Here is a 13,638-nt window from a genome sequence, read left to right on the forward strand (position 1 = left end):
TTGCCTAACTTTTAGAGGTCTCAGCTTCTTCAAGAAGCTCGACAGGACAAGACTGAGCTGTACATCTGCATCTAAAGGACGAAGGTCACTCTTTCAAGGATGCCAGCGACCATCTTTGAACAGAGGGGGTCGCTCACAACTGTCTGCCATCGATAATCCAGTTTTGAGATCCCTTCCCAGACGCCTTAACGCCCACTCACATTTTGAGTCATTTGATCTCAGTAAGTCACAGAATTGGGTGAGGCAAGGTCTCACAATGGGTTCACCTGAAACCTTGGCTGATAGTGACTCACACCTGTTTTCACACCTTGGCTTGTGTGATGAGGGAGAGGATCAATACTGGGTCCATGACCCTCACAGGGACACTCCCAATAGGGCTTAAAAATTTGGGACTAAAATCCACCAATTGGTCTTAGAACTGAAGAAGCTTCTCAGATGAGAGGTGAAACTTAAACTAGTCCAGATGCTTTTCTTTCCAAGCTCCTTAGACTACTACACACCTTTGGAACTTTAGGTTGGAGGTTCGACTCCTAACCAGGAGTCTGTATCCAACAAGGGTCCCTAGGCTAGACCCCCCCATGCTATCCAAGCCTACCTCAGACATGAGCGAAAGACAGAAATCTGAAACCATCCCGGCTTGGACGTTGCCCGGATGTTGAGGAACCAGGACACAGATGAAGTGGGCTACTGGAACAAGAAGGCACAAGTGGGCTATTGATATAGATATACACACACTTACAAGGATGGATGCTCATACTAAACATGGCTAAGTTTCAAATGCTGAGGTCAGTGCTTGTGCAAGTAGACCCTACATGCCAAAAACTCATGCAGGCTTTAGGCTGGTCCACATTCTCATTTCAGTGAGAGGTTGGATATCCCTAATATGGTCATCTCTGGCACACAACAGTTCCACCCATCTGTTGTTCAGATTTTCTGTTAATGAGGTGCAGTCAGTCAGATCAAGTTGGCTTAAAGGCAGAAGATTAAACAGCTTGTTCCAATACAGTTTAAAAGAACATAGCTATGTTTATATAGAAGATGTGTGTATTGCATCATACAGTTAGTGTACTCTTTCTCTCATCTTGCTTTTGTCTCTCTTTACTCTGTCCTTGCCTCATGCTGCTATCCACTTCATTCTCTTTCTTTTCTCTCCCTCCCTTTCCCCCTTTTGTTCATACTCCACTGCCTCCCTCGCTGCCTAAAAATCTCATCTCCTTTGTTTTCTCTCTGCTCAGCAATATTGTAGTCTAGCGTTTTGTTTAACAGCTGTAGGCTTTTTTATCATCCTGCAAGTGCACTCTCACACATTTACACATTTACTCTCGCTATCTGCAGTAAATGGACAACAACAAAAAAGATTACCTGTTTTCATATGATTGAAAGATAGATATAAAGCAATAAAACAGCCAATTAAAAGGTGCAAATGATCCCCGTAAGACTAATCATCAGTATTATGAACGCTATTAACTGCAGGGACAAAGGATCACCTGAACTGCTCAGTTCAGGAGATCCTTTTGTGTCTAATCCACAAAAGAATAAGCTCTGCAAAGCAATGAGAAGACCAGGTCACCCTCACCAGTGTTCTCCTGGTGCTCAAACTGTAATGGTTCCAGTGCATGTTGGACTTGTGGTCTCATGGGGCTTCCACTCCCCATATCATGTCTCTGTTATTTGAGAAGTGAGAGCAAATGCTCTGTAGTGATTAATCATGGTTAGCTGGCCTGCCTTACTGGCATAAGACATGATGTTTTCCATGTGGTTGGCACCCTCCTGAACCAATGACTTAGGCTGAAGATAGCACAGGCAGGCTCCACCAGCTGAGATACACAGTCTTTAAGTGCCGGAGTACCGGGCACCACGGTCTTCTGCCTTCCCTGAATTCTGCCTCCTGAGCTCAGCTCTCACCCAAGCCACTGTAAAGAAGAGCTGAGGAGAAGCTGGTGTAGAAGGTGCTGCATCTGTGGTGCTTAGTGAGGGTGGTGATGGCGAAGAGGCTGGACTGGTAGAGGTTGGAGGGAGCAGCTGGTCAAATCCGTTTGCAGAGCATCTTAAACTCCTTTGATATGAACATATCTCCTGGAGGCTGACTTCTCTTCTGCTTGAAGCCAGTAATGATGTTCATTCCTCTCTACACCTCTTTGATGTTATTGCACTGCAATTTCCTGTCTAACTTCCTTTTAGAGTCCCCTTTTTCCTGTTTCAGACTGCTTTTCAACTCACGCTATGCCAACCTAATTTTTTTCCCAGTCACTAAACTTGACAACTTCCTTTTTCTCAGTTAGGAGGCACTCGATAGTGTACACAATCCAAGGTGTGTTAAAGGGAAAGGAGTGAACTCTGGTCCACATTTGCAGGATTTTAGGCACTTAGGAGTACAAGAAAAAAGCACAAATAACAGCACCTCTCTTTATGTGGTAGAAGACCTTTTACCAGAGTTTGACTTCATTTTACTCTCACTGATCATTTTACTCATGCACTGCAGTTCTGACATTTTCTAAAGGGCTTAAGGACTTACCTAAGACAGCTGTATGCAGAACAGAAGTGCTCAGTGCAGATGAGATATTAACTGATCTTTAACCAGCCAGCTCTGTGGCACAAAGGGCATGTGATGTTGGATTGTGTTGATATAAGAACAGAGCAACTAATATTCAGGCACATTCACTAGCACGTGGGTGTTATGTGCTCTGTCTCCTGTATGCACTAATAAGGCAGCGGTATCACGTAAATTCTACAGATTATTTTCACTGGCACAAATGTGTGTGAAGCAGAACTTTTACTGCTTTGTGTTACATGTAAAAAAAAAAAATCTGACCTGACTCGTCCAAAATTAAAAGTCAAAATGGCTAATATGAATGCACTCAGTGCATAGTGACCTTTTCATAAATTTACTAAACTCAGTGAATTTTAACCAACACATCAGGTATTTCTTCAAAGTAAATGTTAATTTTTCCATATACAGCCAATGTGAGTATTACCAACACATCATATATAAATTCTTCCCCTTTATGGCAGACCTTTTTTAACCATTATTATGAGAAGAACCATTGAGAGACAACAGGAAAGTAGGAGAGAGTGTATGGGGGAAGACACATGCTGCAAACTCTCAACAAAGTTCACTGTTCTTTATTCACTTGCTGTTTACTTTGTTTTCACTTCATAAGCATGCTGTAAAGCTTTCATTTATACATTTAAAACCAGTCTGAAAGTTCCTGCAATGTCATTTTTGACACTACCACTAAACGTTAAAACCAAACTACTGGTCTTGTTAACACCTTGTGCACATGACCAGTCCTGCTGTTTTCTTTGGTGGATAGCACAATCTCATCGGTGTTGTCTTGTGATTATCGTATTTGCTTTTTTCTAACTGATAAAACTTCTTTCCCATCAAGGTTGTCCTGCTGAAGAGCACAGTGAGGAATGTAGAAACCTCTTCGAGACTTTCCAGGGCTGCATGCGTCTACTCACGGTGGAGAACCAGCCAGTCGATCTGATCAAGGTGCAGCAAAGGCTGCTGGGAAATTACAGCCAGCTGCAGATCGACATGTGCGGCATCATTGACAGGTCAGCACCAGCAGAAACCCATCTCACGGAGCTCAGATTAAATCATTTTATACCCTCGCTGTCATTGACACTGAGACGCACCGACACCGATGCAGAAATCCTTACCGCTGTGTTGCTTGGATAAGCATTCATGTTTAATTTTAGCCATAATTTGATGGAGTGGCCCTGTCATTGACTGCAGCAGTCTGTACACATACACAAGCATGACACACATTCGCCTTAGCTAATAAAACATGCTATTATTTTTCCTTGACCCTGTCTGGGGCGTTTGTACATACATATGCACAAATAATATAGTCAGTTACAATTTGTTGGTAACTCATTGCATATTCACTCTGTCATCCCATCAAGGAGTTCAGTCTGTCACACATAAACACGTAGCAGCTAATTACTTCTAAGTAATATAACAATGAAATGGCAGAATTTTATTAACCCAAATGGGTACACGGGCTTCTTGTGCATAGAAAGACGGTTTAATTTAAAATTCTCCAAAAGGCACCAAGGCCACAAATATGTTTGAGAGGTCCAGTTCAGTGAATCCAATTAGCAAAGGTGAAGCGCAGCAGACAGCCCATGGCTACAGCTGCCTGAATCAGCATTCATCTGTCGATATGCTTAGCGTAAGCCTTGATAAAGTTCAAAGGGATGAATTACAGTAAAAATAATACATCAACACACAAACATTTAATACACAGAGACAAAATGAATGGAAACCATAATCATTGTTGTTCCATACTGTAAAATAGAGCATGTTTAATAATAGGAGTACGTGTCAATTAAATAGAGGTGGGTTGATGAAAAATGTCTTTAATGCTGCAGTAAGGGGGCACATGTAAAAATGCCCTGCAGAAAATACAGACCTGAGTTTTCAAATACATGGATTACTTTATGAAATAGTATATTTTAATGTGAATCTACATCTGTCCCTGTTCCAAACCAAGCAATATTTGTCCCTAAAGTCTAACTGAGAGTGTAAAATACAAAGTAAAAGCAGTGAGTAAAAGAAAACATAAAAAGAAAGGCAATACATCTAAGGGAGTAAGATCTAAAAATTGGATATTGAACATGTGTTCAGTGTTAAAGCTCTTATCGGTAATGCACCTGCAGCTCCTCCTGCCTCTTGTATTCATTTGTTGTTCTTTTGAGTCTATTCCTGACATTCAACACGCTGAATGACAACCTTTGAAAACTGTCTATTCAGCCTGCTTGTAGGTGGAGTCAGTCTTGGTCTGGTTCTTTGTTTGGTTTTTGAGGAATAGCATTTTGTAACATTTGTCATCTTTCATATACAGCATTTTTGCTGCTGCCTTTCATCCTTTTTATTCTTTTTTTTTGTTTGCATTATCGCTTTTAGCACCATCATTTTCTTGCTTTCTTCCATCTTTTAGGAGCTAGAGAAGGAATTGAGCATCACACATAATACACCGGGTACTTTTGCTGATCACCTGGTGTTCTCTGTGTTTGGTGCTTTGATCCTACAGGGAGTATGGATGTGATATTCAGGGAGACTCGGGGAGGGTTCAGTGAATAACGTTTGGCACAGATTGAAATTGTTTTTCTGGTAAAATAATTTATTTCCTCCCAAGAGAGCTCAGTGTTTTGCAGCAGCCGTTGAGATATGTTCCCCCTCGGTTGGTGGGTGTGCGTGACGATGGAAACATAATGGAGCTGTAGTGAATGCAAACACAACAGTGTTCACCAGAGGTGGGACCAAGTCATTGTTTTGCAAGTCTCAAGTAAGTCCCAAGTCTTTATCCTCAAGTCACAAGTAAAGTCAAGCAAGTCAAAGTCAAGCAAGTCAGAGTCAAGTCGCAAGTCAAGACAGACAACTTTCAAGTCAAGTCCCAAGTCCAAAACTTTGAATTTCAAGTCCTTTCAAGTCTTTTTTTTAACCCTCTGGGGTCCCAGGTATAATTGGCCGTTCTTGACTACTTTTGATTTTACTTCTATATTTCACCTTTAAAATATGTTTTTCTTGCCTTGTTTGGTATCATTATTTACAGCACAACCTCAAATATCTGAAATTTGAGTTATTTTTTCATTTTGGTATACTATATTAGCACAGTTGATCTAAATTCAGACAAAAAATTCAGAATCCAGTAGAAAAAAGTTTTTTTTACATGTTTAACTAATCATTTTCATAACTTGAAATGCAAATACAAATTGTACATTTCTAAAAATTATGCACAAGTTTTGCAAACAACAAAGTTATATGGTACTATTTAAAAAAAAATGCAGCCAAGGCCTCAGGCGCTTTTTTTATATAACCATTTAAATCTATTTACAGAACAATCAGGTGTGCTGCATCAAATAAGAAGGCACACAAATTATTTTGTGCCAGTCCAAAAATGTAGTTTGTGTTCAGTATAAGACAGAGGAGAACACCACAGGCCTAAACCCTGCAGGTCTGACAACTGGAGGTGCAACAGTCCAGTTTTCTATGTGGAGACAGCGTTTACACTGGAATCTGCCTTTGACAGCTTTTTAGATCAAATATGAAATTCAGCAGTCTAACTGACACACAATACAAAACAATAACTACACAACAAACTAACTACAGCCTCCAAACACACTAAACGTCACTAATGTCTCACATATGAAAACTCTCTCTCTCTCTTTCTTTCGCTCGCCCGCTTTCCGTCATGGTGTCACTCCTAAAAACTTCCCTTCTCCCTAAACAACCAAATGTCACATGTTGCCTTATCATTTTTTTGATTGGCTGACATGGTAAACTCTAACACCAATAGGGAAGGGGTGTTTTTTCTTTTTCTTTTTTCACTCGCAAGTGGAGAGCGTATGCTAGGCTGTCTGTAGAAAACGCCGTTTTTGTCTAGCATCCCTGTTGAGAATAACCTTTGCAAATAAACAACAGCTAATAATATAAGATCAAAGTATTTTATTTGATGTATTGACATAAATGACAGAAGAAAAAGGCCATGTATAGCAGGACTACTCAGTTACACACTAATACACATACAAATCTTTTTTACGCACGCACAAATTCTTTTTACACATACAAATCCTGATTTACAAGTACAAAATATTTATGACCACATTTTGAGCCCATAAAGGTGGGCCAGATTTTCTAACCAAAAAAATTTTCCCTGGCTCAGACATGCAAAAGTTAAACACGACCATACACTAATTGCAAATTAAACACAGTGATTTTGAATTGTGATGTGATGGTAAAATAAATATTTGTCAGTTTAAACTGGGTTAAATCTACGGGGTTAATGATGGGGAGGAGACGGAGAGAGACTGAGTACAGCTACAGAACCCACTTTCTGAAACGGACCCTGCTCACCATTTACCGACAATTCTGAGCTAACAAGTTGCATGTTATTCTTGGATGCGCTTGCAGGACCGGATTTAAAATAGCATGACAAACATATCATACCTGTTAAAGCCAAACAGTATCATCAACGTAGCCCGAAGAACATTTGCTAATAAGATGAAGTTAGCTAAGTCAGCTGTCTCATCGTAGCAAAAAAAAAAAAAAAAAAAAAGCACCACCTACCGTTCTTTATGCAACTTCAAATGTCGGACAAAGTTGGAAGTTGTTCCATCTAAAATCTGTGATTCTCTTCTTGCATGTTTTGCATATTGCATTATATACATACGGAGTGTGGTAAGAATGAATGAATGAATAAAGTGAATTAATGGTCCGCACTTTTTATATAATATGTATGTTAAATTTTAGATTTGGGTAAAATATCAAGTCTTTTCAAGTAAACAGGTTCAAGTCCAATTCAAGTCCCAAGTCACTGGTGTAAAAGTCCAAGTCAAGTCACAAGTCTTACAACCTTTTTTCAAGTCAAGTCTAAAGTCATAAAATTAATGACTCGAGTCCGACTCGAGTCCAAGTCATGATTGACTCGAGTCCACACCTCTGGTGTTCACATCTGCCAATATCATTGTATTAAAGGAATAATTTAGCTTTTTGGCATTTTCAGTGGCCAAAATCCAAGAATATGAACTAATCCACATCAGACCCGTTGAAAGAAAACCATACAATGCTACATCTTCACAAATGAACTTACATTAATCACACACGTGCTAGCGGACATATATTTTCTATTCTTGGATATAATCAGTTTAATTTTAGGTAAACTGCCTGCTGTGAATTCACTGGATAATTATCACAGGTTAATGACTGCGTGGTTCTAAAAATAGAAGGAAAGTCTAAGGAAGGGGTGTCCAACTCCAGTCCCCGAGAGCTTCGGTCCTGCAGCTTTTAGATGCAGCTACTCCAACACAACTGAATCAGATGATTGGATTACCTCTTCAGCATGCCGTCAAGTTTGCCAAAGGCTTGGTAACAAGCCATTCATTTGATACAGGTGTGTCGGAACAAGGATGCATCTAAAATCTGCAGGACAGTAGCTCTCAAGAACTGGACACCCCTGCTCTAAGGTTTAATGATCAACTACATATGAAAGCTTACTCTAACACAGGGGTCTCAAACTCCAGGCCTCAAGGGCCGGTGTCCTGCAGGTTTTAGATCTCACCCTGGGTCAACACACCTGAATCACATGATTAGTTCATTACCAGGCCTCTGGAGACATGTTGAGGAGATAAATTACCCATTTGAATCAGTTGTGTTGGATCAAGGACACATCTAAAACCTGCAGGACACCAGCCTTCAAGGCCTGGAGTTCAAACCCCACCCCTGCTCTAACAGGGGTGGGGTTTGAACCCACTGGAACTTAAGGCATCACTGTAACTTCTTGGTTACAGTCACTACTTTTTACTAACACCAAAGTAAATCAGAACTCCACATGGATAGACTCTACCAGGAGTGGGGTTTGAACCCACGAGAGCATTTGCTCATTGGAACTTAAGTCCAACGCCTTAACCACTCGGCCATCCTGGTAGTTCGCCCAAGGAAACTACCAGGATGGCCAAGTAGATGTAAACGCATGTTACATGTAAGCAAATCACTGCAGTTTTACAAAGCAAGCTAGGTATTTTTACTGGAGGAACAGCCCCAGTATCTTCATACAGCCAAAGCTGGCTTTCCTAGATATTATAAACACTGCAAGCATTATGGAAACTTTTAAAACACTGTCTTATTTAAAACCGGTTTCAAAACAGTGTAGGAAAAATTATTGCAAATGCAAAAGCTCTTTTTGCAACAACCAGCAGATACTCGCTATTATATGATACATAGACATATAAGACATGGAATCTGTATTATGCAAATGACTGCAGTTTCACTGACCTATGTATTTTTTTCCAGAGAGTGATGTTGCTAGGTTTTTTACACAAGGTAAGGGTCATGTGAAGCTTCAGAAAAACACATAATACCAGGAGTGGGGTTCGAACCCACGAGAGCATTCACTCATTAGAACTTAAGTCCAACGCCTTAACCACTCGGCCATCCTGGTTTCTGTAAGCCCTTTCCAATACACTTGATCAAGGCATACATGAGATTGACTCTGAAGAGGGATTTTAAGTTTCTGACATAAAATCCCATCAGTCATCCACACCCAAAAATGTGAAATGTCATCCTAAAAGTATGGTACTGAAAACATTCCAGTTTAGTTTCACAATAATTCAGTTTAATGTCCAGTAATTAGCAATCAATTCACTAGTGTGAGTTATGTTACCAGCATGGCTAAAAGAGGTCTAATTGTTGTAAATATTAAAGGCAAATATGGCAGGGCACACGGCAGATGCAGAAAGACATTGAGAACAAGTGTAAGAGTTTCCATTTTCTAAAAGTAATTTATAGTCCTCTCAGATCTGTAGAGTAAGTCATGCACAACAGAAACAACTGCCTTCTGTCTTGATGATACACTAATTACACAATGCAATAAGAGGAAAGATTATCATAATTATGAATGTTCCTTTTGGCAAAAACCAGAAAACACACACTTATATATGATATGGCGTTCGTGAATACAGTTGCAGACATCAGCTACACATTTTCACCAGAGAAAGAGGATCTCCTCCAGCTGGTTTAATTAAATAACTTTCCTTTCTCACATTTATCAGATTATTTTTCATGAGAATTCAGCTCCTGCTCAGATCTGGCTGCAGGAACAGAACAAGACAAAAAACAAAAAAAAAACATAGCCTCTACTGTACAATCGTGCTTTGATTAGATTTAGGGTGTGTGAGATATAAAGAAAAATGGGTCACCCCACACACACCTTCCATATAAAGGAGACTGTTATAGAAGTATATAGAAGCATCCATGTTGTTTTATACTCAACACTTCAAACTGCAAGCAACACAGTAAAATGTTTTTTAAGCAGCTCGAGTACAACACCATAACCACTCAGCCAGCCTGCTCACAACCATGGAAGAGATTTTTTTGCCTACTCTTTTGTTTTTTTTTGTTTATTTTGGTGTTTCCGTGTATGATTAAATGCAGCCCACATGTATTCATATCTAATAATACCACATACTCTATATAGTACATGGAATTGTTCCTCCAGGTCATCTCTGGTGAGGTGTCTACATACCAGTGGAAGATCATATTTAGGCTTGTTCACCTAGAGCTATGAAAGATTGAGCCTGCTTTGACAGACATCAGCTGAACACGTAAAGCAAGAAAATTCTCCACCTTTCAACTCACTTGAAAAGCTGTCAAAGATTCGAAAAGAACTGTTTTGTTCCCAAGAATATCTGTGATAGCTAGAGTAGAGCCTAAATCCACATGGGTACACACCCATCTGAGTCCAACATCTTAAATATTCAGGCCTTGTACATCCTGGTGATGTTCAAGGCCTGATACATGTCATGCTGTTACACTGTAACAGTCCTGGCAAAGACTGTAGCTTTAAATGTAGTGAACAGGGCCGTAACAAGATGAATCACAGAAGGTTGAATCTGCTCATCTGGACATAGTTTTGTCTTTTGCATTATTGATTGTTTATGGTTCAGTGTTTACTTGACAGACATTAACCCTGATATTGAATATGTACAAGTCTGTTTGTGATAAGTAAACTGATGGCTATTTTTTCTTAGATAAACTTGGTTTCAAGCTTGATTGCTCTTGTCAGTGCAAGAAGAGTTGCCAAGCAACCAAGGATATGTGATCACAGCCAGGGAGTAAACTAAAACATTGCTAGAGTGTCATGACACTAACATATGTGCAGTATAGCTATTTAGAAAAATCACAGCTTACTGAAAACCAGTAAAACTGTAGTGTGGAGGCAAATATGCCTGCAGCAGAATTTTCTGTTGTTGTAAACATCTTGTTTCCATCCAAACCTGACTACAGCCTTATCTGAACACTAACTTGGTCCTCCATATTTACCGAAATTCAAAGAAACATCAAAATATGAATAGAAAACTTGTACAAAAACTAAACACATAATTAAATCAACAGGGCACTGCTTTCACTTTCACATTGTGCTGCATTCCTGTTGATTAAAATGTCACTCCAGTGATTATACCTGCATGATGGATGTGACTAAAACTCATAGCAATGTAGTCGACAGCTGTGAGATCCCTTTCTTTTTGTCAATTTGGAAAAATACTTGCCTGAGGGGATACTTTATATTTTGTCCAGTATTTTGCCCCTGAAGCCTTCCTTACTCACCGTGAATCACTTTGGCCACAAGCAACGCAATTGGGTGTTGAGTTCAGTGTGTCTTTATGAACTTGATAAAGTTAAGACAACACAGACATTTTGTACATGTACAGTGTGGTTTTTAAGGATATTTGAGTTTATGCTCATGTTAATAGCCATTACATTGTTTTCCTTGGTCTTCATGCACGTATTAAACTGCAGTTTACTGTGGTAACGTTAACCACTCAGATTAGATACCAGGGGTTGCTTTTGAACTCACAAGAGCATTTTCTCATTGGATCCCACCTTGTTACAGCAAACCAAGTTTCCATTTTCTAAAAGTAATTTATAGTCATCTCAGATCTGTAGAGTAAGTCATGTGCAGCAGAAACAATTGGCTTCTGTCTTGATGATACACAAAGTAATAGCAGGAACAATTACCCTAATTATAAATGTTCTTTCCGGCAAAGAACCCAGCAAATGTTGAGTGATCATTAAGTACACCAGGAGTGGGGTTTGAAGCCACGAGAGTATCTGCTCATTGGAACTTAAGTCCAACGCCTTAACCACTCGGCCGCTGTATGCTGTTAAGTGCCAGGAGGATTGCCAGGATTTTTAAATTGGGGAAACCAAACAACCTCTGGCAAAGTGGATGGCACAACACAGAAGAGCTACCTCGGCAGGCCAGGACTCTGCAGTCTACTTACACCTACAGGCCAGTGGACACTCTTTCAACGATGAGGATGTACACATCCTGGACAGGGAGGAACGCTGGTTTGAGCGCGGAGTCAAGGAGGCCATTTACGTGAAGAGGGAAAGACCATCTCTGAATCGAGGAGGGGGCCTAAGGGTACATCTGTCACCATCTTACAATGCTGTGATTGCAGCCATTCCCCAACTCTCTGTGAATGGTACTCATGGCCATTGATCAGTGGTCTTTGATCAGTGGTTGTTGATCAATGGTCAGAGAATTTGCATAATTATGATGAAGGAACTGACCTCACAGCCCATTGTTCCTTCAGTGGGCTGGTTTCAGTCATAATGCAAATGTACTGTTTAGAAACCTGCAGTTAACTGAGACTGAAGAAGTCACTTGGATGAGTGACAAAACGTTTCTCCCACTGAAAACGCTACGTCCAGATGAACAGAAACAACTTTTGGAGATCCACTACAAAACATTTGCTTGAGAAGGTAACATATGATATCATATAGTAAAAATTACTGTGTCTAGTAGAGATACATCATGACAGATGGAGTGCACCTTTCTCTTCATTTTCCTTATACCACACAGACACTCATGAACATGTGATTTAGTGTAAATACCATCAGCTTCTAGTTTACCACACATGTGGTTCTAAATTATACCAGGAGTGGGGTTCGAACCCACGAGAGCATCTGCTCATTGGAACTTAAGTCCAACGCCTTAACCACTCGGCCATCCTGGCACACTGCCCACAATCAAATGTATTTCAATCATGATCCACTTATACCAAGGTAAATTCTACCTTCTGCTGTGCCAGAAATATGAATTTTGTTGTGTCTGTCTTTTAATCTAGTGCCAATCATCCAAACTACTCCTGGAAACTTTAAGCTGCACCTAGCAAAGAACAACTGTGATTGACTCATGAAGGGACGCTGTCATGCAGTGACTTAGGGAGCACTTGATTTGACCGGATTCAATAAACATGAATTTTCAGTATTGTTCGATCGTGTCCATTTGATTGTGGGAAGCAGAAATTATTCTCAAGATTAACATCAGAGTAACTGTGCATTCTTGCATGTACCTATACTCTAAATTTAAGTATTGATGATGGACTCTTTATGTTTTTAAGAGTCAGATTAACAGCGTGAACTGTTTTACTTAAAAATGAATATATATTCCTGTAGGTTTAGGACAAAACCACTAAGGCCCTTCATAGAATCCATATGATGCTGACCGAATCACTAACATCTCATATTGCAGTGTGAGCTAAGTGGGAGGGCTCCTTCTTGGGATAATGAATGTTTTAGACCATTTAAACAAAATTGCGAAAGTGATTCAGAGCGCAAAACAATTTCACACATTCATCTCCTCACAGGCTCTCAGTAATTCATATTTGTTTGCTACCCCTGAGTGCCTGCACATCTAAGATGTGTATAGACTTCTCATTTCAGCAAAAGCCGCATTGAATTTGAAGCTCATCAGCAGTCAGACAAAAGCATCTATATAGATCATGTACAGTATACACTACTGACACGCTGAGTCTGATTGCATCAACAGTCGCATTCCTGAAATCCTCCCTGCTACTGACTCACATGCATACACAAACACTAAATATACTGTGTAAAATAAAGGAATGGAGCAAAGTGGTAATGTGAATTTAAAGTGAAAACTAAGTGGTTTATCTTCAAGGCTCCAGCTTACTCTGAGATTAAAGTAGTATAGAGATAAATGGAGGTTTAAAAAAAATCACACTGTTGCAGGCTGACAGGCTGCTGAGTTAGGGCTTTTATCTAAATAAAGGCGAGGTTGCAGATTCTGTGCAGTCATCTGTTTTCTCTTAAATATTCCTGCC

The 13,638-nt window shown here is 39.9% G+C and overlaps 1 protein-coding gene and 3 non-coding genes across 4 annotated transcripts in view; 1 reads left to right on the plus strand and 3 right to left on the minus strand.

Moving 5' to 3' along the window:
- The window catches only part of LOC116331656 (contactin-associated protein-like 4), a 148,318-nt gene that overhangs the window by 80,958 nt on the left and 53,722 nt on the right, over nt 1-13,638 (plus strand). Inside the window, exon 10 of the mRNA XM_039602839.1 lies at nt 3,390-3,561. Coding sequence (XP_039458773.1) covers nt 3,390-3,561 — 172 coding nt within the window. The remainder of the gene's footprint in view (nt 1-3,389; nt 3,562-13,638) is intronic.
- trnal-uaa lies at nt 8,352-8,434 on the minus strand. The gene has a single exon. It is a non-coding gene; the product is annotated as a tRNA-Leu (tRNA).
- Nucleotides 8,866-8,948, minus strand: trnal-uaa. Its single transcript has one exon. It is a non-coding gene; the product is annotated as a tRNA-Leu (tRNA).
- trnal-uaa lies at nt 12,446-12,528 on the minus strand. The gene has a single exon. It is a non-coding gene; the product is annotated as a tRNA-Leu (tRNA).

The sequence above is a fragment of the Oreochromis aureus genome, linkage group 18, assembly GCF_013358895.1.
Source record: "Oreochromis aureus strain Israel breed Guangdong linkage group 18, ZZ_aureus, whole genome shotgun sequence".
In the NCBI taxonomy this organism is placed as follows: domain Eukaryota; kingdom Metazoa; phylum Chordata; class Actinopteri; order Cichliformes; family Cichlidae; genus Oreochromis; species Oreochromis aureus.